Raw genomic sequence first — 23,464 nt, 5'->3', positions numbered from 1 at the left:
GAGAGTGTGATCAAGGAGTGTTCTTTTACCCCAATTATTTAGTACTACATACATTTATAACCCTCACATCAAATATTAATATGGGAAAAAGAATGATCAGTGATCGTGTGACCTCTGTGCCCAAACATGGGAGGAAAATTATACCCTCAAACTTGTGGAATATAATAAATTCACCCATTTTGATTCTCATGTACACGGCGTCATTGGCCCCTACACTACAGGAAGTGTTCTTTTCCCCTATTAATAATATTAATATTAGGAAAAAAGAATACACATTGCCCCTATGCAAATTCTTCCAAACGCCCTCTCACAAACCATCCACGAATGATGGATCCCAAACCCTATCTCCTCAATAAATGCATCCCTATTGGACTATTCGTCACCCTCCACTCTCCCCTCACTTTGGGTATGAAACCCTCCTACTTTCTTTCTTCCCAAAAAAATATTAAAGATGATTATTTCTCCGTTTGAGGCTAGTCCATTTCATTATTAATAAGCTATTTGAATATGGTTAGATGGATCATTGAATTTTGTAGTGGTCCTCTACCCAAAGTTCACCAAACAACCGGACCGTAGCGTAGCCGGCACTCACCTCAGCATAAAGTCTAAAACCTAAGAATCCATTTTTTTAAGCATCACGTGATCCATCCCATCCCAATTCGGGATTAAGGAATGAAGAATGTCTTTCAATTAAGTCAAATACCCATCCATTATTATATTATGTTAAACCTTGGATGGTAAAAACCATCTAGAAATACACGATCCTTCAAAGAAAACCCAAAAAAAAAAAAAAAAAGGATTTGAAGAGGAAAAACTAAACAGACAAGCCAAATGTCCAAGCACGCATAATACAGTTCTAGTATCTGTTATGGGTGTAATCTCCATTGAAGCTGACTGAGTCACTGTGAATTGGGATCCCTAGTCTATCCAACCTGCCTGAACCTGGGTATGCCTTGTTCTTGAAGTTTGCATGTAGCACAGATGCCTTCTGAGCACTACTTGACTTGGTATCCCCAAACCCATGAAGAACAGAAAACCTTTTGGTTGAACTACACTTTTCAAGCTCAGGTCTGTGTCTTGGAGCACTCTGAGATCTAACCTTAGCCCTAAAGGATTCTGTGTTTGCCATGTAATTGGGGTAATCCGAGTACCCGCCGAATAAGCTTTGGGAATCTGAGTACCCAATGAAGAAACTTCGAGAGCAATCACTCTTAGTCTTGGCACTACCAGGCTTTGATGTTGCAGAGAAATATTGTGGGCTGTTGTAATCGGCTGTGCAATAAGATGTGTCATCAACCTCATGATTGTATTCAAAACGTCTCAATGATTGGACTTCACCAGAAGCTAAGCTTCGAGCTGATAGTTGAGCTGTCGCTGAGTCTCTTGAAGGAGAGTCCAATGTGGAAAAGCTGTGACTGTTGGCATACTTGGATAAGTGAAATAAGTTGTTCCTTCGTTTTGAGTTCAAGTGTGGCTTCCCAATATCAATTTCCAGGATTTTGTCACCTTTCTCATCATCGGCGGGCATGGTTTTCACTGAAGTCTGCCAATGATGGTTCCATGAGCGTTCATCCAACCGATGGTCAGGTTGATTCTTTGCTGCAAACCGTGTCCTATCCACATCACTGCCATCCCTGCTACTTGGCCTCGAACTGCTCCTCTGCTCATAGATGGGTGAAGTGAGGGATATACTTATGCATTTTGTTAGAATGTGGGATTAGGGAAGCCTAATTACCCAAGTAAAAAGTACATACCTTGAGGGGTGATGACCGATCGTGTCTGGCACTGTTGGCACGAATTAAGTGTTCATATTTCTCAGGGGTTGTAGGGCTCTGCAATGGAGATGAGATGAGAAAAGTTTGCCCCAAATGAAAATTATGTAAGATTAATGGTGGCAATTCCCATCCTAAACAGCCCAACCCACTTGATATTCAGAGGCTTTAGGACAGAGTATATTTCTAGTCCCAACCTGGATCAACTCATCACTGCCTGATGCAACCCAAGTTCAATTTTCCTGAACAAAAGAATCCCCTTAAAGGGAACTCAACTGGCCTTCAAGGATTGAGAGGCAGGGAAATTCAAAATTTTTTAAGAAGCGATAGCAGAAAGCTTGTATCCTAAGAAATGCAGTGATCCACAGTTGCAAGATGATGATGCTGTGTGAATGTTTGTTCAATTGATTATCACTTAGTTCTATAGCATCAAGCATGGGTAAATGTAAATCAGTTCCATTCTAACATGTCACCGATACAAGATTGTTGATCATTAAGATGGTCATTGTATTCTAAAGCCTCAGTACATCACAATTATCAAATTTAATGAAAGACAGCATGAAGGAATCACAAAAAGAGTTGCAGTTCCAACTTAGTCTTACAGTATTAGTATGTGACGTCAGGTGCCGGGATTCTGAAATAAGGGTCCGATCCGCCCGAGCTCTCACCTGAGCTCTCACCAATGCCTGCAAACACCTTAGATTCTCTACCATCCCTTTTCTCACAATGTGGCCCCTCACCAGTGCTTGAAGTCTAACCAAACCTTTCAATGCTCGCAAAGCTCTCCTCGCCTTTCAAACAAGGCCCCAAAATTCAAATCAATTTCTATTTTTGAGTCAACCAAAGTCAATCTAAATAGAACTAGTCATACCAAAGAACCAAAAGTAGAATCATAACCAACAAAAGAAGCTCAATAATCATACACCTTTTCTCTTTTGCATGAAATGGCATGTACACTAGAAAGAAAGCTTTTGCAATCTTCGACTTTAATGTCCAATTGCAACAAAGTCACCAACTAACATGAACAAAACTTTTGGAAAGTGAGAAAAACACCTTTTAGAAAAACTTTGACACCAATGAAACACTATTCAACTTAAGAACTTGAGCTTTTGGGTTGAACCCGAGTGGTAATTCGAGGGTTATCCCACTTTTTACTCAAGTATTCGAGCCATGCCTGAGATCTTGAATGTATCTTATATATATTAGGCCATCTCCACGAGAGTTACAAGCTCCGATCCATATTAGTATTATATCAGTATTGAGTACCGGCGATATCGATAAGTATTGACCATATCAGATACTAAGGTTTGTATTAAACTCCCAACGATAGTATTATATCAGTATTGAGTACCGGCGATATCATAAGTATTGACCATATCAGATACTAAGGTTTGTATTAAACTCCCAACTGGGATCGCTGACAGGCTGCATGCCCCTGCACCAGCACAGGTCAGGGTGTGATTTTTTTCTTTTTTTCATTTTGTAGGGGACAGGACGGTCACTGCAAGGAGACTGTCTGGTGCAGGATGCACGCAGCAGGGCAGTGTTCTTCTTCCGTAAAAAAATATCTATGGAAACTATGCCGGGGAGCACCACCGGTCCCTCTTACCAACCATCCCAACGGCCACCTTAATGACAGATATACCCTCCGGAAAGGACAAAATGCCGACATGATGGACGACCCACCTACACAGTGGAAGACATAATTTCCAAATGGTGGACTGGGTCAACCACGAAGACAAGATTGAGTCCGAGTCAACACGGCATGACAAGAGATGATTCGATACCTGACACGTGGATTGGGAATCCATGGACCCCATTAGAGCCGTTAATAAGGTAGTAGGGTAGGACCAAACCCCCTGCCAACCCGAAAAGTCAAGAAAAGAACCATAAAGATTGATACGATCTCTGATCAGATTTCTCGGCTTCCGTATGGACTATGGACCATGAAGTCTGATCATCTCTCTCTCTCTCTTCTTTCTCTCTCTAAGGATATGAGAAAATTGCAGTGGGAAATTTACAAAACTACAAAAAATTGAAAGAGAGAAAGTTCTAAAGACTGTAAAAATCAGGGTCACGAGAAAGCAGAAACCCTTTCAAGCAGAGAGGATCGAGAAGCTCTATTGATTATTAAGGAGAAAAAAGAGAGAAAAGGGGAAGGGGAAGGGGAAGTGGAAGTGGAATGGCTATAAGGATTATGGAAAACTCGAACTCCACCAGAACCAGATCATGCGAAAGAACCCAAACTCCATGGATCTTGTTTTAATTCTTCCTGTAGATCCATTTTTTTGCCAAGTTGCTCTTCTTGCCCAAACATTGGAAAAGGGAAAAACCTTTCTATCATAGAACAATTAACAAAGTGAAGAAACCTGAAGATGGAAAAACGATTGTTTGAAAACCAAATCATAATTCTTAACAAGTAACGATTTAATGCGAGGCAATCACGCATCCATAACAGAGTTCTTGGAAAAAAAATTGAACTAGAAAAGAAGGAAATTCCCTCCCATGAAGCTGCAAATCAGAACAGTAAGGTAATGCAGAGAATCGTACTTTAATGCTGAGGTTGCAGAGGAAAATACTAACCAGATAGCCTCGGAACGAAGATTGAATCTTAACAGTGGCCCACTCCTCATGTTTGCCGACATTCCCATAGGTCGAAGAGCAACGGCCACTACTGCTGGTTAACCTGACAACAGCGGCAGCTGCTTGAGCCGCAGCCACCGCAGCCTCTGCCACAGCAGCGGTAGCGGCAGCAACAGCTATAGCATGCTTATTCTGATCTTCAACGGATCCGGCGTGATAGTTTCCGGCATACGACGGCGATTCCCCTCTGTAAGATCCCTTTCTATCATCATTACCCCCATTCACATGCTGCGGAGTAGACGTAGTCCTATCTTTGTCCTTACCCTTGAAAGATCTGACGAAGCTCCATTTCTTCTTCTTCTCCTTCTCCTGCTTCTCATCAGTCGACTGTGTCTTCCCTTCTTTCTTCCCACCCAACAACCTCCTGAACCACCTCGCTGTTTTCCCCATTTCTCAACATCGGAAAACCGCTAGTGGTTTTGGAAAATGGTTTCTACTTCGCATTAACAAAACCATTATAGCGTTAGAGCCAGGGAGAAAGAGAGAGAAAGGAAGCTGTGCGAGTGACAGAGATGAAATGCACAGACAGCGAGAGAGAGAGAGAGATTAAAAATGCATTAGCAAGCAAAGACGGAAAATAAGAGCTGTAGTAGGCTACTAGTAGCTGGAAAAGGAAATTTTAATTACAAAATTTTTACTATTAATCTTGCCATCTCCTACCTATATTATATTCTTAAAAAAATGAGGGATGAGACGAAACTAGAGAGGGAAAGAGGGAAAGAGGGAAAGAGAGAGAGATATTCGTGTTGGTTTCAGTATTACGTGGAAGGGAGGAAAGGAGAGAGTCTCTATCAAGTATCAAATCTAGTGACAAGGAACGAGGAGGAGACCATATGTCTAATTACATTGTTGTCCCTCATTGTTTTGACATTTTATCGTGTGGTCTAATGGTCTAACCGTAATTACACATATTTCCTTACGTACCTAGTATGTAATTAATATAGTAGCATATGATACTTTCGTAAATATGTGGCCCTTGGGTGTCCATTTCAGGCCCGCACCGATAGGTCCGATCTAGCCCAACCTAGATAGAACCGATTAATAAACATGTCGGATTCAAATTCGACATTTTTATAAATAGGTAGTACACGGTGCAGCCGCCTAGCCCAATGGGCGCTTGACCAGCTCGACACATTTACAAGCCCAACCTAGACTTGACCCCTTTAATATTACTTGTATTTTTTTTTTTTTCATATTATTTGTATTTAGTGCTAAGACTATGTGATATATTCAGTTGAGATGGTGGTGATTGTTATCTGAACATGCATTTTTTTTAAGCATAGTTTAATTGATTTAAACTTGCTCAACTTAGATTGTGTAGGCATAGTTTAATTGATTTGAGTTCCGTTGAGTTAAAGATCGAGTACCTTAGTGACTTTGCTGCTTCCATCTTTGACTTAATCCATTTTAACTATGGATCTTTCTTTGTTATGCTCATCTTTGTCTAATTTTTTTGATATTCCTTTCAAGCACATTTAGAAGACCAATTTCTGTTTAAAGCTAAATAGGATTATAACCGGTTAAGGCCCGATTAAGGCTCATCTGTGGTAGCTCGATTAAAAGCTCGAGAATGATAGGCCCGATTATCAGCCGCACCATGCCCGTGCCAGCTAAGTCCATTTAACTAATCGGGCGTTGATGGTGTAACCTTAGAAATTGACCGAATCCGATTAGACCCGACGAATTGACACCCCTAGCCCTTGCTATGAATTTTAATTGTGGATAAATATAATTTGTTAGATGCCACGTGTCAGAATATACGCGCATGGATATAAAGCAGAAGGAATGGGAATATACTCTACTCGCTTTGTGCGCGTGAGGTGAGGCACTAACACAGAGGCTGTATATTGTTATATATTTTTTTTAAGGAATCTTTTTTTTAATGGGAGTAATTATTGAACTCTCCATTTGATTCAGTGGAAAAGGCACGCAAATATTCAGCTTTAGATGTAAAAAAGGTTTGACTCTGTAGCAAGGATTTAATAATCTGTATCGGATAAGTTTGGCCGATATCAATATGATATCTCAGATCAGTGCATGTATCGGTCTTGATCAGACGAATTTATCCCTGATTTTCAGTAATAATTAGTTTTTATTTATTTTTTTACTCTTAATCCGTATCGGTGGACTGGTATGGATTAATCAGTAATCAATTGATACTCATACCGATCTGTAACTTCCTATTTGTTTGTTAAAAAAAAAAGAAAAAAACAAAAAGGGCTGGTTGTCTAATACCACTCTTCCTCCATAAGTTGATATTAAAGGGTTTATTAGAAATGAAAGGACAAAAATGAATTCATGAAGGTTTAATTACTGAATCACTTCCTAATGGCATGTTTGAAGTTTGTGTAGACGATGAAGATCTGATTCTATAGGTTATGTTTCAGAAAAGACCCAATATACTTTTATACGGATAGAGAAAAATTTTGGTTTGAGAGCAGCCCCTACGCCATAGACATAAGGGGACACAAAATGACCATTGTGCCCATGTCGGGTCCAAGGCCGCTCTAGGACAGAAAACACTTACCCGACTCATATTAATTAAACACAACCTCATCAACCTTATAGGCTATTTGAATCAATCAATTCATGCTTGATTTCTTAGGTTTATGGATTCAGCATCTCCCCGACTCTCACTAATTCATACTCGATTTATGAGGTTCTAACCGATTTTCCACTATTTTCAATTAAATCAGAATCAAAATCCATGGAAGCTGATTCTGCTTGCTTCATAAAGTTTAGACCACCGTAAGGATGCCAAGCTTAGAGGAGCTAGGACTTTGGGGCATGGTTTTAGGTATCAATCTCCAATTGATTGAATTGTATCAGTATCGGTCGACACCAATATCAATACTTAACTGATATCAAATCAGTGAATAATAACTAAAAATATAGAGATATAATTATCAAAATACAATATGTTATCAGTAATACTGATACTGATATTAATACCAATACGTATTAATCCGATACTGATACCAAAAACCATGCTTTGGAGGGAAGGAAGAGTGATGGGTAGGAAAAGGAATAAGGGATCAATACTAGGGCGTCCCCTTACCACCTTTCTGAAAGTAGTGGTAAAAGGGATAATTTATTTTTATGTTTTCCAGGACCGATGATTCTTTACAGCTGCAGCAATCACATGACCCCAATCCCATTAGGGATGTGGGTTTTATTCTCTGGGCACTCTTTGCATCTACTGGTTTTATATTGCACCAATGCTATACAATTTTGCAAGCTTGTAACCAGTGCCAGTGGATTCTGTCTCCACCCTCCTGTTAAAAATTACAAAATGGAAAAGTAACTAAACTCATCACATGCACCATTGTGTGTGTGTGTGTGTGTGTGTGAGAGAGAGAGAGAGAGAGAGAGAGAGAGAGAGAGAGAGAGAGAGAGAGAGAGAGAGAGAGAGAGAGAACCTTACAAAGGGGACTCCAGGACCAGGACCAGGACCACCCATTGATATGCAAACCACCCAAAAAACTTCAGAGAAGGATACATCAAGCATGGTGGAGCTAGGTATAGGATTCCTGAAGGAGATGGCCCTTAAAAATGAACCTAGGGCCTGTTTGGTATCGTTTCTGTTCCAGAAACGCCGTTTCGTTTCAAAAACGAAAATTTCAGTTTCTGTGTCAAAACGTAGTTTTTAAACGAAAAAATGGTGTTTTAAAATTTCAGATTTTTATCGGGAAATTTTTTTTTTTTTTTTTTTGTAAAATGAAACGAAACTGGGAAGACGGAACTCCATTTTGGAGTTCCATCAAATCTCGTTTTTTCAGTTTTTTTTTCAATTTTTGTTCCAAAAAAACAGAAACGGACCATAAGTGCACCAAACAGAAGATTCCGTTTTTTCTTTCCAATAGAACGAAAAAACTCCAGAAACGTTTTTTTAGAACGATACCAAACGGTCCCCTAGTGTTACCAACTTACCATTTACAGTATCATGAAACCAGTTGTTTCATGTCTTTTCGCGTGGAAGAAGAAGAATCATGTCGTCAAACACTCTGCACAGACAATTGTCTTCAATTGAGATCCACAAATTCAGAATAAAATAAACAAATGAGCATTTTAAATGAGTTTCCTTTCTTTTCTTTAATTCTGTGGTTCAGAAACTTCTCATTGGAGGACAAAAACACAACTCTGGGGTTACTCAAATATGTGGTTTTCTTTTACTGAGACTTGAGAACCTTTTGGGTACTAGCTTGTATCTTGTCCTGCATTGAGCATGGTCTCTGTCGAATCTGAGTGTTTATAAACATATCCACATGTCTGGAAATCCAAAAAATTTCTTACTTCTCCAACATCAACTAGAACATGTACTGTCCATGAAGCTGCCCCAGTTTATAGCAGAAAGCAGAACACTTTACAGAGTTGAGGCAGATGAGACTGAACTGAAAGGCAGCCACCTCCACACTGTTTCCAGTAAGCCAAGTCTGTCAGAAATTGTTCTTCACTGTGTCTGTCTCTCACATGAATCAAAAGATAGGACATATGAAAGAAAGAAAGAATCTTTGTTTGATGATTAGAGCCATCAGCTCCTCCACATTTCCCTGTGAAACAATCAACAAGCCACGCCAACACCAAGCGTTCATCTCCGGCCTCTATCACACTGCACAGAATCGACCTTCATTCCCCGTTCTATGGTTTTTCAAACAAAAATGATATTAAGGGATACTCTTCTATCACGCTAGCCCCCACTTGGTAGTCCGTGCAACGCCCTTTTCAGAGTTTCATTACTCAATTCATGCAATCACTACATGTAATAACAACAATAACGATCACTACCACCGTTGATATTAGCATTTTGCATGGCACAGCTCTGATGTATTTTTCTTAAACCATATCCACTTCCATTTTCTTTGTCCCTGACCTGTCTTCTAGAACTGAGACTCTCAGAACCTTGTCTTCTTCAAATGAATCCCCCGAAACCCATCAAAACACCTCAAGGTTCTGCCCCTGACACTGTTGCAGTTGTCTGAATGAGGTCCCTCGTTCTCATAATTATGTCTTTAAAGGAAGGCCGGCAGTCAGGGTCACTGCTCATGGTCATTGTATTGTGGTTAATGGTCAGTTTTAACATGGATTACTCAAGTTTCTAGGAAATCAGAACGATTGAGGAAGCATCAGTTCAGAGACACAGCAGTTTTACCTTTGCCAACAATCATGGATGATGGATGAGACTCTGGGATCAAGGCCTTCTGGTATGTCTAACCGACGATCCATGAAACCTACCACACCAACAACCTTGCAGAGAAATGTACAAATGTTAGCTAATTCATTGCATCACTTCCGATATAATACAGTAGATGCTCTGATAATCTCTCTTTTGCAGTATACTGTGTAAAGTAAAAGGAAATTGCTGTTTCCTTTATGTTGCAGAAAGTATAATATATACAATTATGCAAAATCCAAAAAAATATAACACAGTAAAATCTTCTTCTATTTCACAACACCAGAAAGTTGAAGCAGCTTGATAAGAACTTTTATGAATGTAGCTCGAGCACTTCCATTTAACAGAAGAAACTTCCTGCCATATGCTATATGACTTTGAAATTGGGCCATACTCTGCCTTGTTTTTCCTTTTCTTTATTTAATTGTTATTTCTTCTTCATCTTTTTAGTGAAGGAAGACTTCATCACCAAGATTTCATTAATATATGTTATAGTGGACAAACTCAGCCTTATCCCAACTAAATGGGGTCAGCTACATGGATCCGTGCAAAAAAAAAAAGGGTACAAAAACAACTGAGGAAAAAGCCTCCAGCCAAATGGAATTGGCTACATGCATCCTTGCCCTTCAATCAGCTCTATTTGATGTCATACCTGCAAGAAGACTTCAACTATGCACGTCTTTCCTCACTACTTCTCCTTTGGCAAAAGTAATATGCATGATGCATGGAAATAGATCGCTATGGGCCATGGTTTCTGCTAGATTGGAGGCTGATTTCGCCATTCAATCAATTGGAAAGGTATATTGGTCTTAAGAGAGGCCGTGTGTCAATGTTAATGCTTGAAAAAAGTTCCTAACATCTTTCTAAATTACTGCTGCATGATGTCTTTAGCCTTCCTCATTCAAAGAAGACCAACATGACCTATTAATGATTTTATGCAGTGTATCTAACACTTCTCTTTACCTAAATCTTGGGTAGGATGTCCCCCATCAAATTCTTCTTTAGAATTATTATCGTCCACCATTGCAAAGCAAATCTGCATTTGTTACAATTTGATGAACTACTTACCTAGAAAATCAAACATTGTGATGCCCATTGTCCTGAGTCTCCCGACTAAAATAGTTATTTGATCTATGAATAATTCCTTAGTGACATCACCTTGACTATCTTTTGATTGATGAAACTTATTTGAATCTTAGCAAGGGACCAAGCATTAGTCTCACAAGGACTAAGGGCAACATTTTAACAATTAAATATCAAATTACAAGTTATTAATTTCCCAACAGATATAGCATGTACATATAACATCAAAGACATGCATTATATACTTCTGATAACTAATAATATATAGAAGTTCCGTTCAAAACTAATTAGTTAGATATAAAACTATGGTTATAAATCATGGAACCATTTACATATCCACACGAATATTAATTAGACATGAATTGTTTATAAAGCATTAACTACAAGCGGTGCCAACAGTAGAGATAATCATTAATATATATCATTTTCACCTTTGAATTACTAAGAACAAAATACATACTCCATGTCTACCATGTCACGCCAGTATCTGTTATATTTAATTATGATGAACCACTCCAATTGTTTTGGCCTCTCATACAACAAGAGACATTGTTTGGTGTGGTAATTATTTGATTCATCTGGAAACAACAGTATCATAAACATACCTGCAAAGAGTTTAAGTGAGACCATGGAATGGATTCAGTCATCAATTCCCATAGAATGACACCAAAGCTGAACACATCAGACCTGCTCCAGTAGAAAAAAACATTATGTATCAGCAAAACAATGCCATGGAACTCCTCCTTTAAGTATTGGTTCCCCACTAGGAATATTGATCAGTAATTGGGCTGACTTGCAGACAGGAATAACCCAAGACTTAGATGGACAGTAGGATTGAATCCTTTAAACTGATGTTAAAACTCTGACAGCTAAAAGCTTGAAGTATTAAAAATCATCAAAATTCTACATGCATACCAGTTCTCATTCTCGTGTATCATCAAAATTTTAGGTTTAAAACAATCTGTGAGGAGGCCCTCACAACCGAGTGGCCCAGTCCAGGGAATTTCATGGCTATGTAACAATATAGTGGTTAATATCCATAGAGGGGGATGGATTGGGATCAATAAAAAAATTTCTAAATTCAATATGAAACAACTTTAAAGAAAACTATAAAAACAAAGGGAGACTCCATTAGCCTATTTTTAGAATGTCTTAATGCTTCAACCATTCAGAAGATTACTTCTCATCTGAAGGTTCATTCCGGAGCACTTCAGGTGCCATCCACTGGGGCTGCATTGAAAAAGAAAGAAGGATGAAATTAGAACTTTCATGAAGGCCTTGGATAAATAGTTTTAATCGTTAATACAAAAGTGTATATGACTGAAATTATTACTGAAGGAATACGGTGATATAAATCATATTTGGAATTTTCTGGATGTTTAGGGATGAGATGGGGAATGCCAGGAAAAAAAATAAAAATTAAAATGAGGAAGATCCTTACTGTCCCTCCTCCAGATTTTGCTGTTAAGAAGGTAGCATTCTTCAACTTCGAAAGGCCAAAATCTCCAACCTGGTGAAGAAAAAGTGAACTGACTCATAGAAACCACAAGAAACTCCTGCATCTTCGACAGTATGTACTAGGAACAAAATGCCAATAATTATCAAGGATAGAACCCAACCACCATACCTTGACTGTCCAGTTTTTGTCAACAAGTAAATTTGAAGATTTCAGGTCTCTATGAACTATTGGTGGATTCCGGTTATGCAAATAGTTCATACCCCGGGCCTGAAAGAAGAAGGATTCAAAAGCCATTCTAAAACTTCAAGGCCCGACTTGAATGGCATCTCGTGTTTATGGAAAGTGAAGAAGATACTCACAACATCAAGTGCCATCCTCAAACGGCGTCTCATATCCAAAGACAGATTGTTCCTCTGTAATGTTTTGAATAGGCTTCCCCTATTAATAAGAACAAAATAAATTTTGTATGAGACTGGCACATTATTTATCTAGAAGGGCGAGAATAAAAGGGGGTGAGGAACAGATAAAAATTTCAAATTAGGCTCATTCAATATCAGCACAAGGTGGATTGGTTCCAACATGCAGAGAGGAGACTATCAGCTGACTTTCACTCTCAGGTTGGGCTATCCACAATGAAGGAGCTGGAGATTTGACACCAAGCTCCCATTGAAATTGAAACAGATGGAAAACCCACATATATACTCGGGCAAAGACCGTGGCTTGTTTGTTTCTTGCTTCTTTTCCTTATTGTCTTTATGCTTGTTAATGAGGGAGATTTCATTAGTATTACCTGGGTAAGAACTCTGTCACTATAGCAAGCCGTTCGGGCGAATGCACTGCCCCCATGAACAGCAGTACATTTGGATGTCTTAGTCCTAGCATCATACCAATCTGAAAAAAGTATCAGAAGAAATTTCATTATCAATTGCTTCTAACACAACTATAACAAAAAAATTCAACTTTGTTGAAACATTCTTGTACCTCTTTTTTGTAATCCAATAGAATCCCTTCACGGTAATCATTGGCAAAATAAATTTTTATAGCAACATCCTGATGAAAAAGAAAAAGAATCATAATGTCTCACGTGCTGATGCAATTTTACTTCTCATTTTCAGTAACTACTAAATGTGACGAAATTTGTCAAATTCATGCAAGTACCGATCCATTCCAAATTCCTCGATATACAACACCAAATGAACCTGAAAAGTAACGATAAGCAGATAAATGGTAAACTGAATAATGTACTCAAAACCATGAACAGGAAGGTGAACCATTGACACCTATTAAGTGTGTTCTATGAGCCTCCCTATACTGAGTCCAAAGTATAAATCCCTTTACTTGTCAACTTAACATATACATACACAAAACCAATGCCAGAGACGTGTCATGTTTAAAACTAGGTGGATCAAAATTCCATCCAATTCTCAATGTTGGAAGGATTTTCCCATACTTATACAGGGAACAAAACAAGAATGGATTAAGGTAAATGGACCATTTGAGAATACCTTGCCCAATCTCTTCCCCTAAATGCAGGTCTTCCCAATTAATCTCCCAGTCGATCATCGAGGTTGATTCTTTATCCTCATTTGTTGATAAACTCGCATGGCTACTAATAACACTCTCCCCTGAACTCAGCAAAGTTGAAGATGGCAACAGTTCTGGCTCTTGCGTTGTACCTTCTGCTTCTAAAGCTTCACAGTTCACTGTATCAGGCTGTATCTGCTCCTTTCCCTTCCATTCAAGGCCTAATCGAGGCAATGGAATTCCAGTTCCGGACACCCCAGAATTCTTGCAACACTCCAACCAAGATGTCACAGAAGGATTATTGTCTGTGGTGGAGGAACACCCCTCAAAAGAACGATTAATCCTGTGGCCATTTGAATATACACTTTTAACAGCATAAACAGAATTGCTCTTACTAGGTTCTACGTTCTTGTTGTCCACACGAACAGTGCAGTGATCCATATTTGTCTCTGAAACTCTTAGGGAGTTTGAAGTACTTGACAGCACACTGCTCATAGAATCCGAACCATGTTCTGCAACATTCTCAGAATCTTCTCGTACAGTAACATCAGCTCCTTGAACAAGTAACTTATCTTCCTATGGTCATTCCATAATAGTTCAACAAAACGTTATCAAGAGTGAAATGAACCAATGGTATGCAAAAATAGGAATATGATGACTTGTGTGAACTATGTGTCCAATAGTTCATAGAGACTTCAGAAGAAAACAAGAGTAAATTCCCAAACAAAAGTTCAAATTCTATTGAGTAACAGAAATAACAGAAATATACAAGTGGGGAAAAAAAAAATCAAATCTTACTGGCTTTCCAGTCTTTACTGATTCCAAGTCTTCAGAATGTAACACCGGTTCTTCTTTGACAGTACTCACACAAGCATCTCCACGCCTGAGTGAGAAGACTTTTGAGGTCTGTTCAGTTCAACAGCACATTAAATATGATAGCAAGGTAAAGGATGAAATAAGATAAGAATACTGCAAAAGAAATGTGAGTGTAACACATAAGCACCAGATTCGTAACAGACGATGAAATTTGTGGCACCAGTGAAATGTGTGGATGTGGTTGCCACTGAATCTTTTTCATGTTTAACCCCCGTTCTCTAGGTTGGCCATGGGCACGATCCCGATATGTTTTTACCTTTTCCGAGGTTATATTATTAAATAAAGCTGCATCACTTGAGACAGTAATAACACCAACAAGCTCACCATCCTCATATAAAGGGCTTTCTGTCACTATCGCCATAAATTTTTCACCGGACTTCTTCTTAAAAGGAAACTGACCTGACCATGATCGACCAGTGCTCAATTCTTCCATGATTTTCTCGAGGGATGTATAGTTTTCTTCCCTGATAAGTAGATCACTAACTCTTTGCCCAAGTACTTCATAGTTCTTCCATCCATAGAGTTTCTCAGCAGAACGATTCCTGAAAAAGAGAGGTCTTTTTCAGATATAAAAACTAGTGTACCACATGAGTCCATGCTTGTGATATTTTAAATACCAAGTACCATATGTGTTTCACCCAATATTATATATCTTTGTAAGATAGGAATCTTAACTAAAACCTTTTGACACTAAGAACTCATTTTTTTAATAATTAACCGTGATAAGTAGACTTAATATGAAGAAGATTTTGAAAGCATGGAAAAGAGCTAAAAGCATTTGCTCCTATGTTCTGTCCATTCCGCTGAATACTAGTTCTTAAACTTTTTTTGTTCGTGGATGGCATTCTTTTTCGTTTTTCTGGAATTACTCTATCGTAACCACACTTCAAGCCATCTCCACATAGGAAGGTCTATTTCATCCTTTACTTTTCCTGCTAACTGTTGACATGCTATTCAATCAAGGAACTTGCCATTCTCAAAGCTCTTATACTTTTTTCTGGAATAAGTAGATTATACAAATCCTGGAAGGAATTACAGTCAACTACAAGAAATAAGTTGCATGACTTTCTTAAATGTGATACCGAATTGAATCATTGAAATGTGCCACTAGATACCATGCTAGATACTTGTGTCCGCTCACATTTGATCATGGATATGTCAAACGGTGTAGTCAAACATTCCTATGATTTTGGGAAGTCTTTTTTTTTCTTCATGTAGCATCCTCAGCTATGAATTTGGAACTGCATTTTGAATGGTATCTCAACCATTTACTACTTTAGAAAAAATTTCTCTATAGTGGTAGTGTTGGTCCCTCTCTTTTAATAGTGGCTAGAAATGGTAGAAAACCTCTCCTTTCCTGGGGTATATTGCTTCTCAAATGAGACATAATCAACAGAACTACTTAATAGATCGATTGGATATGATAAATCTCTCATACTACTATTCTATGCATGCATCACCAATGTAAACCTTCCCCTCCCCCACCCCCTGTTTAATCAAGCTCCAATTATATCCATAAACATGGAAACTTTAACTTCACCAGGTAAAATTCTATGCTTTGTTTTACGAATGTTCGCTAAATAAGAGGAACACTATTTTTGAATTATTAAATGGTAAGCTTCACTAATAGAATCCAAGTGGGATACCAGCATTTATTTTTCCTAACATATTTTCCATAGAAGACGGTGATAATAATTGTAACACTCGAACGATACCCATTCATTCTATTAATGATCAAACCTAATCTCTGGATTATCCCAATGCATTTGCCTCCGCATTACTATATGTATTAGCGTTGTGATTCTCTATTAGATTGATTGCAACTAAGTTTAATTTCAAAAAAAAAATATATGGAAAATGGAAAGCAAGAGAATGGATAGAAAGAGATGTTACCAGTAAATGATATCCCCAGAAGAAATCCTGCAGACATGGACAGCAGGTCCCATAGACTCCAACACATTCCGGTAAGGAATATTCGACAATAAGGAACCTGGAATATGATCAAAACCAGAGGAATCTAATGAAGATGAAGGTCCTTCTTCACCTCTTCTCCTTCTCTCCTCTTCTTGAGTCTCTTCTAACAACAATTGGAACTGTTCTCTAAGCTTCGCATGACTCACCTCCAAATTTCGAAATCGATTTAGCAAAACTCGGTAGAGACCTTCACGCTTCTCTTCATCAGCCATAGCCTTGATTCCTTGAGAACAATCGTTGAGTCGCCGCCGTCGTCGGCGGAGATGAACCTATCGATCGATGCCTATGGAGCTCGCAAAGGGCATTGGCCGGCTTTGAATGAAGCCTTGTAGAGAGATATAGGCATTTTTTTAATATTTAATCCCATGTTCTCCTTTGTTCTTACGCAGAGGGAATGATTTTTAAATTTTAAAAAAAGGACGAGAGGGGCCAGAACCGAACCGTCCAGCCCAAGAGAATGGGACGCGTGTCCCTGGACGGGCTTTGTCCTCCGAGTCCCACGAGAATTGGGGGATGCGCATTGGTTGATCCGTGCAGCTCTAGATCTGTTGTGATTGGCTCGAGTTTATTACCAATTTGGTCCCTCGTTTGGTTTGTATTTACGAGAGGGCCCTTTCTTATTACATAAGTCTTAGAAGTCATACTTGGGAGGACAGAGGTTGATTATACTCAAAACTATAAAATGAGGTTTCTTCTTTCTTGTAAATTATTTTGTGGTTCATTTTAACAATCAAACTTATAAACTCAAGAAAGAAAACCTACAACCTACTCCGACACTCAATTGTCAATACATAATTCATAATTTAATAAACAATTTGTTGTGCAGATTTCTTGGCACGTCGTCTCATAAAAATTGAGACTCATACACACTTTTTCTTTTTCATAAAATCTCTTATTGTATCATTTTGTAACCCATATCTTTCATTCTTCCCCAATTAGTAGATAAGCATTAGAGGAAAACTTGCACAAGACAAGATGTGAATACTCTCTTCCCATCTGAACATGATTTTTTTTCCTCTTATTTATGGAAGGGTGTTCAAGGGAATTTTCTACACTACACCAATAGTGATGTGGGAATGGTATCATCTACATCGGATCCCATAATTAAGGGAAAAAGAGAATATAATAAAAAATTGTTGTTAGATGGTATGATACACTTACTTGTGTGAGAAACTTTTTCTTGATATATAATTATTTGTAGTCTAATAGGGTGGAAATTCGATATGCATCCAGTGTGGGAGGGAATCTCCACAAGCCAATTGGAGCTCGGACAGGGACATTGCATAGTTTTTATTCGAAGGAGGACCAACATGTAAATGAGGAGAGAGGGTTTGAGAGGGCACATGATACCGCAATGTGGAGGTCATTTTCCCTTCTTATTATAGGTACTTATAATCCTAACATGATTTGATCCAAAAAATAATAACAAAAAGAAAAAAAGAACGTTGTCTGGTCACGTAGCCTCTACGCCAAGACACAGGAGCATGCTAAATTACCACCCCTCTGTTGGTGTATGATGTCTTGTATTCCGTCGCAGTTTAATACAGGGAGTACTGGTGCAGCACCTAGACAGGGGTGTAAGGGGCGCAGCCCCCCACTCGAATTTTTTTATTTGAGAGCAATTGTGTACTTTCCGGATTAGGGTTTTTTCGCTATATATTTGTAGCGATGGTTTCTTTCTCGGTAATGCAAGTAATACTGAGAGGTGTGAGGACGAGCGCTGTAACCCTATTCTCCATTGATAGTGAAGCAGGATCTCATCTCACCGGGGACGTAGGCAACCTTGTAGAACCTCGTAAAATCTGTGTGCATTGTTTGTTTTGTTTTTCCATTATCTTCTGCATCGTTTTAAGGTTGCATTTCTACACCCTCTCCCTATGAAATAAAAAATTTCATCCTTGTTGATGCCTCTATGCACGCTCCTATTGACCCTCACATTGGTGCAGAGGCTACATGACTAGGTAGCTATCTCTTGCCTTAATAATAATTTCCCAACATACATTTTGGGAGTATATTTTTATTGCAAAACACAACACTCTTCACTTTGCAAGTGGCTGACTGCTACTTAATATTTTTTAACTCAGTTTAACAGTCAAAATCGCAAATGCCCAGATGAGGAATCGAACTTGAGACCGTAAACCTATCCACACAATCCCCAATTCACCCTAACCATATGGGCAACCCACAGATGGATACTTGTTACTTAGCTCTATTGTTTCTTTATAATTACATAACTTCCATCGGATATTACAAAGGTGAGGCTAATCTTTTGAGATTCTCTCTTTTCTTTCTTCTCTACGAGGAAGCAAACCCTAAACAGATTGAAATCGACCAATTCCACTGATCCAATTCCAATTCTTAGAACAGTGGTCACCCCTCCTCCCCAGGGATCCCAACCAAAACCCTTCATCTTTTGCTCCACCCGCTTGCCCCTTCAAGGTTTCATCTGTTTTCATAATGAAACTCCTTTAAGAAATTACTTTTCTCAAAAACACAATAATTTTTGCAGCTTTGGATTGCTTCGATGGTTTATAATTCATTGTTCTTCAGAAAATCATTTCCATTTTTTTTTCATCTTCATTTTTTAAGTTAGTGTGATTCAATGATATCTTCACTGCAATTTCATTTCCACCACCATATCACACTTGTACACTACAACTGCAGTCGAATCTGAGGCAACAAATGGAGGTGTCTCATGTTGGTGATAGTAGCATTTTGAAGAAGGGGAATTCATTTCATTGCAGTCATCTCTCAGATCACCATCAAAATTCACTTTTGATCAGCTCCCCAGTGCATATAGACATTAAACTAATCGATTTCAAAGAAAAGAAATCGATGTCCCCATGGTTCAGGTCCAAGTCTAAACTCAATTGGACAATGAGAGTAAGTTTGAATGAAATGAAATGAGGGAAAAAACTTGGCATAGAGTAAACTCAACAAGAATTCGTGCGTGTTCTACAACTGACCTTTGATATTGAGATTACTATCAATTTCTCCTTGTTCAGAGACTCAAAATTCGAACTTCCTAGTGTTTCATGGCAATGTAGACCTTCATACTATTTTTGCTAACCAACCACAAAACCAATGAAACGCAATAGCATATACACTGCAGTCAAGAGACTCGAGACTCGAGACTCAGCCATATATACATGGAGACTGGCATACTCAAAAATGCAGGGTGCAGAATACAGCTGAATGGCAGAAGATTTCCAGAAAAATGGGGCTCCACAAACACATTAACATTTTCACCTGTCCTCTAAAAACTTGCTCCATACCATATATTAGTAGACCAATACCGCGCATGTGAAACCACATCAGAGCATGCTTGTCAATGCTATCCATTTTAGAGGCATTTCCTTGCAGAGGCTCTCGCGTTGCATTCATGCTTCAGTAGATTAGCCCTCAGCAACATTGCCTTGACATCACGGTCAAACTCACTGCCGGTCTGCAGGACCCGTTGGAATGTTGCATACCTTTGATCAGCATGTCGCGCATATAGAATTTTGTTGTGTGAATCTATTCGAGCCTGTAGTGGGACCAGTGTGATCAATTAAGCATCAAACACACCAGAAATGAATAAATGAGCTGAAAGAAACGTAAAATGCTTAATCAAGAGGTAATTTTGCTGAAAGAAAGGTAAAATGTTCATTAAAAAAACCCTATGTTTTTCATTATAAAAACAAATTAAAGCTCCATGAACTAACAGAAATGAAAAGATTGTAGCCAAAACAAACCTGTATTTGGTTGTCAGTAATCAATGCTTCAAGTTCTTTCTCCAGCCCAGCAACACTTGTTTTAAAGGCACTAGCCATCATGTGCAGATCAACAGACACAAATGGGTGCGTATATTGGATAAGGGCTTTGTGACGGATTTGATTATACAGAGTCTCAACATGGTCATACAGATGGATGTCAAGCAACAGATTGGCTTTGAGATTTTCAAGGTACTCAAGACATGAAGCGTAACGGCTGAAGAAAGACAATTTTTGAAATATCAAATAGTGGTCTACTGCCTCTAATCATGAAAGAAGAAGATAATTGAATTGATCATACACTTCAATGACATACATTCACCCACAAAACCATGTCCATTTATATTGCAAGGACCCTTCAATATGGATAGAAAGTAAGCTCCACTGAAGTAACTCAACTGACTATATACTTGCATGCTTGGAGCTACACAAACCTTTTTCGCAAGTCCAATATATTTAAGGTCATATTTGACAATTAGTCAGTGAACTCCAAGTTTTTTTTTTTTTTTTTTTTTTTTTTGGGGGGGGGTGTGGGTGGTGTAAATACTGTACTCCAAGTTAAAGTGCATGTTTGGGTATGCTTATAGGCCTTCAGCTTCATCATTTCTAGAAACTGGCTATTCAAGAGAAAAAAGGCAGGCCATATGGGAGTGTCAGTTTGGAATCTTTCCTTCCTCCAACCTACAACAACCCCCCCCCCCAAAAAAAAAAGAAGAGAAAAAACATCTTGGCTTATTGTTGAGATGACGATAGTTGGTATACTATTTACCATAGTAACTCTTATAGGTATTTTACCAAAAAAAAAACTAGGGATGCTTAGTCAGCGATACCCTACTTTACTTATTTTGGTTGTAACCTTCTTATATATAAAGGTGATATCTGTCATTACTGACAAGCCAAATCATTCTCAAACCTCTGGTTCTCGACTTTTATAGCACTGGGGTGGTGATTATTCCAAACCATCAATTCCTATTGGCTCCACTTTGTTGCTACGCAAAAGCTGGCTTCTAGAAGCCCAGAAGCAGAAGCCCAATAAGCTTTTACCCAAACATGCCCAAAATTAGCAGCTCATTCCCAGGGAATGACTAGTATAAAATCAAAATAGAAAATTTCCGGGATTTTTAATAAGATGGTTTAGCTGAAAATTTCCAACCTGACACAGAATCCTCTTCTATCCACACTAGGTACCGATGGCACAAAAGCACCGGCGGAATTTTGCAACAACTAATAAGTCATAGAATGATCTTTAATGAACCAATGTTACAAGTCCAGAAAGATTCATCAAATCAAAGGATTAGGACCTCCAGACTCCCTCAATTTTTTCAAGTGAAAATAATAATAATAATAATAATCAAAGAAGAAGACAAACTTTTTCTCTCTTTTTTCACTGCATCTTTCATATGATAACAATTGGTCATTGACCTCAGGTGGAGCATCACAGGAAAAGATAAGCTTGGTGACTAGAGCTTTAAGACCATTTTATATCCCCTCAAAGCAAAACATATGCAAGCACACAGATAGTTCTATTGTATCACAATAATTTTATATTTTATAAACTAATGTTTGCGAAGAGCCTCAATGGTTTTGAGCCCCAATTCTGTGCCTACAGGCCCTTCAGCCTCATTTGAGGCGGGCTTCAATGAGTAAGCATCAGACTCTTTTTAATCCATTGAACTGAATCAAATGAGGCATGCAGTGTGAACTACCCCTCAAATGAACCAGCAATCCAGCATAACCTTTAAAACACACATAAACAAAATGACCAGAAAAATAAGGATTAGACTTCATAATTGTTTACCTTGAATAGAAATCATTAACAAGCTCCCTTACTTCTGGCACCAGCTCTAAGAAATTACGGAAACTGACATTGTCTATAACTTTGTTCTGTTGGGGGAAGAAAAAAAATGGTTAAGAGGTTGATTTCTCAACCATAAGCATGAAAATTGAAAGGCACAGTTTTTAGAGATGAGAAATATTTAGATAAATGCCTTCAACTCTGTCCTGTCAAAACTAGCAAGTGCACAAAGTCCACCATATGTCGCAACATCTTGTGGTGCAATCACTTCCGTGTAGTTATTTCCCAATTCAGGACCCGTCTCCAAGAACTGTCAACACACCAGAACAAAGTTAACACTTTAATAATTGATGTTCATAATCAGCAAAAGTCACCCCACCCAAGACAACCATTGAAAACAAGGAACCTTGTACAAACCCACATAACCACCAGCAGCACACAGGAACAGGCACATATGAACCCCCACTCAAACATTCATACATGCACATACACCCACACAAAAACACACACGGATACATGGGCATAGGACGTGCAAGCACCAACACTAAGCCAGACAAAAGCATCCACGCAGTCCTCATACTCCCAACTTCTTTTGCTACTTATACATGAGAAATCAAAACCCATTCAAGAACAAAGAAAAATAAAAAATGAATTCAAGCTCCCAAAACAGGAAAATCTGAGCATGTTCTTTCCAGCAGTAAGCTAACTATCTCATGGAAAAACATGCGGGAAAAGAAATGCTTAGACAAGAAAACCAAAATGCAATTGAAATTATCCAAGTGATCAGTAAAAAATTTCACCTTCCACCATTTGTCAAGGTTTCAAATATGAAAATGGGCATCAATAAAAGTTCTGACCCTCTGAAAAAGATCAAATTCCAAAATCACAAGCATTCTTGAAACAGTGCTAAGATTGGTTGGACGAGCGCGACAGGGTTTGGAAACTCAAACCCAGACGGAACAATCCCAACACGGGTTTTTGGTCTAATGGGGCTGGTAGTAGTTAAGTTAATCTTTATGTCTTTTGTTTTATAATGTTTTGTTTCGAATGGGTTACATACCAGATAGAGAGATGGAATTTGGTTGCAAGTTAGTTTCAGTTTTAGGGGCCGTTTGATAACACTCTGGGAAAATGTTTCTGGTGTTTTTCTATTCTGCGGGAATGCAAATAGAACAGAAATACGTTTGGCACGTCCAGTTCATTTTTGTATTCTCGCGGAATGAACCAGTGAAAAAGAATGACTAAAGAGTAAATTGCAAGAATAACAAAAAGTTACTTTGTCTATTCTTCTACTAACTTAAAAGAACAAAAACCCTCCAAAAACCTTTACCTTTGTCCAACTACTTCCCGATAAAAAATACAAAAACCCCATCTTCCCTTGCAAGAAGCCCTAGAAAAGGGGTCGCAGGCTCACAA

At 38.5% G+C, this 23,464-nt stretch overlaps 3 protein-coding genes and 1 long non-coding RNA gene across 6 annotated transcripts; all 4 read right to left on the bottom strand.

Moving 5' to 3' along the window:
- Window positions 1–690: 690 nt before the first annotated feature.
- Window positions 691–5,140, bottom strand: LOC122086454 (protein IQ-DOMAIN 22-like). The gene is made up of 4 exons (XM_042655261.1): window positions 4,356–5,140; window positions 2,375–2,563; window positions 1,755–1,832; window positions 691–1,660 (listed from the first exon to the last, which is right to left on the bottom strand). The coding sequence occupies exons 1-4, from the start codon at window positions 4,803–4,805 to the stop codon at window positions 857–859; spliced, it is 1,521 nt and encodes a 506-aa protein (XP_042511195.1). The 5' UTR covers window positions 4,806–5,140; the 3' UTR covers window positions 691–856.
- Window positions 5,141–7,266: 2,126 nt separating this feature from the next.
- On the bottom strand, window positions 7,267–7,973 carry LOC122086453. Its single transcript, XR_006142428.1, has 2 exons — window positions 7,835–7,973; window positions 7,267–7,690 (listed from the first exon to the last, which is right to left on the bottom strand). It is a non-coding gene; the product is annotated as an uncharacterized LOC122086453 (long non-coding RNA).
- Window positions 7,974–8,380: 407 nt separating this feature from the next.
- On the bottom strand, window positions 8,381–16,846 carry LOC122086452 (RAF proto-oncogene serine/threonine-protein kinase). Of its 3 annotated transcripts, none has more exons than XR_006142427.1 (15): window positions 16,421–16,846; window positions 14,655–15,069; window positions 14,450–14,557; window positions 13,633–14,227; window positions 13,286–13,326; window positions 13,109–13,177; window positions 12,918–13,018; window positions 12,487–12,565; window positions 12,296–12,394; window positions 12,110–12,178; window positions 11,849–11,898; window positions 11,274–11,355; window positions 9,565–9,659; window positions 8,709–9,451; window positions 8,381–8,419 (listed from the first exon to the last, which is right to left on the bottom strand). XR_006142427.1 is itself a non-coding variant. In XM_042655260.1 (15 exons), exons 1-15 carry the CDS (start codon window positions 16,711–16,713, stop codon window positions 9,358–9,360), a joined length of 2,100 nt encoding a protein of 699 aa, XP_042511194.1. In that variant the 5' UTR covers window positions 16,714–16,846; the 3' UTR covers window positions 8,476–9,357. The 3 variants fall into 3 exon arrangements, 2 of the variants coding, with proteins under 2 accessions (XP_042511194.1, XP_042511193.1); XM_042655260.1 differs by lacking the exon at window positions 8,381–8,419 and having other exon boundaries at window positions 8,476–9,451; window positions 13,633–13,956; window positions 14,047–14,227; XM_042655259.1 differs by lacking the exon at window positions 8,381–8,419 and having other exon boundaries at window positions 8,476–9,451.
- Window positions 16,847–19,405: 2,559 nt separating this feature from the next.
- On the bottom strand, window positions 19,406–22,361 carry LOC122086776 (COP9 signalosome complex subunit 1-like; the record flags this gene model as incomplete). The annotated part of the gene is made up of 4 exons (XM_042655741.1): window positions 19,406–20,027; window positions 20,236–20,470; window positions 22,052–22,137; window positions 22,242–22,361. Coding segments are annotated over 4 exons (624 nt in total), but the record flags the coding sequence as incomplete, so codon positions are not given.
- Between the last annotated feature and the right edge of the window lie 1,103 nt (window positions 22,362–23,464).

This window comes from Macadamia integrifolia, chromosome 8 (assembly GCF_013358625.1).
Source record: "Macadamia integrifolia cultivar HAES 741 chromosome 8, SCU_Mint_v3, whole genome shotgun sequence".
Taxonomy (NCBI): Eukaryota; Viridiplantae; Streptophyta; class Magnoliopsida; order Proteales; family Proteaceae; genus Macadamia; species Macadamia integrifolia.
The sequence above is the reverse complement of the archived record's forward strand: the minus strand, read 5'-3'. Positions and strand labels throughout refer to the sequence as shown.

What these genes read in the sequence shown, in the direction of transcription:
- LOC122086454 (XM_042655261.1), bottom strand. Translation starts at nt 4,805, where the DNA reads ATGGGGAAAACAGCGAGGTGGTTCAGGAGGTTGTTGGGTGGGAAGAAA. An exon ending in CTTCGTTCCGAGGCTATCTG is followed by an intron (nt 2,564 to 4,355) that starts GTTAGTATTTTC and finishes CTTGTTTGAAAG; the next exon opens with GCGAGGAGAGCTTTGCGAGC. An exon ending in TGACGTCACATACTAATACT is followed by an intron (nt 1,833 to 2,374) that starts GTAAGACTAAGT and finishes TCTCCATTGCAG; the next exon opens with AGCCCTACAACCCCTGAGAA.
- LOC122086452 (XM_042655259.1), bottom strand. Translation starts at nt 16,713, where the DNA reads ATGGCTGATGAAGAGAAGCGTGAAGGTCTCTACCGAGTTTTGCTAAAT. An exon ending in TCTGGGGATATCATTTACTG is followed by an intron (nt 15,070 to 16,420) that starts GTAACATCTCTT and finishes TCTCTTTTTCAG; the next exon opens with GAATCGTTCTGCTGAGAAAC. An exon ending in CAAAATCTGGAGGAGGGACA is followed by an intron (nt 11,899 to 12,109) that starts GTAAGGATCTTC and finishes TTTTCAATGCAG; the next exon opens with CCCCAGTGGATGGCACCTGA.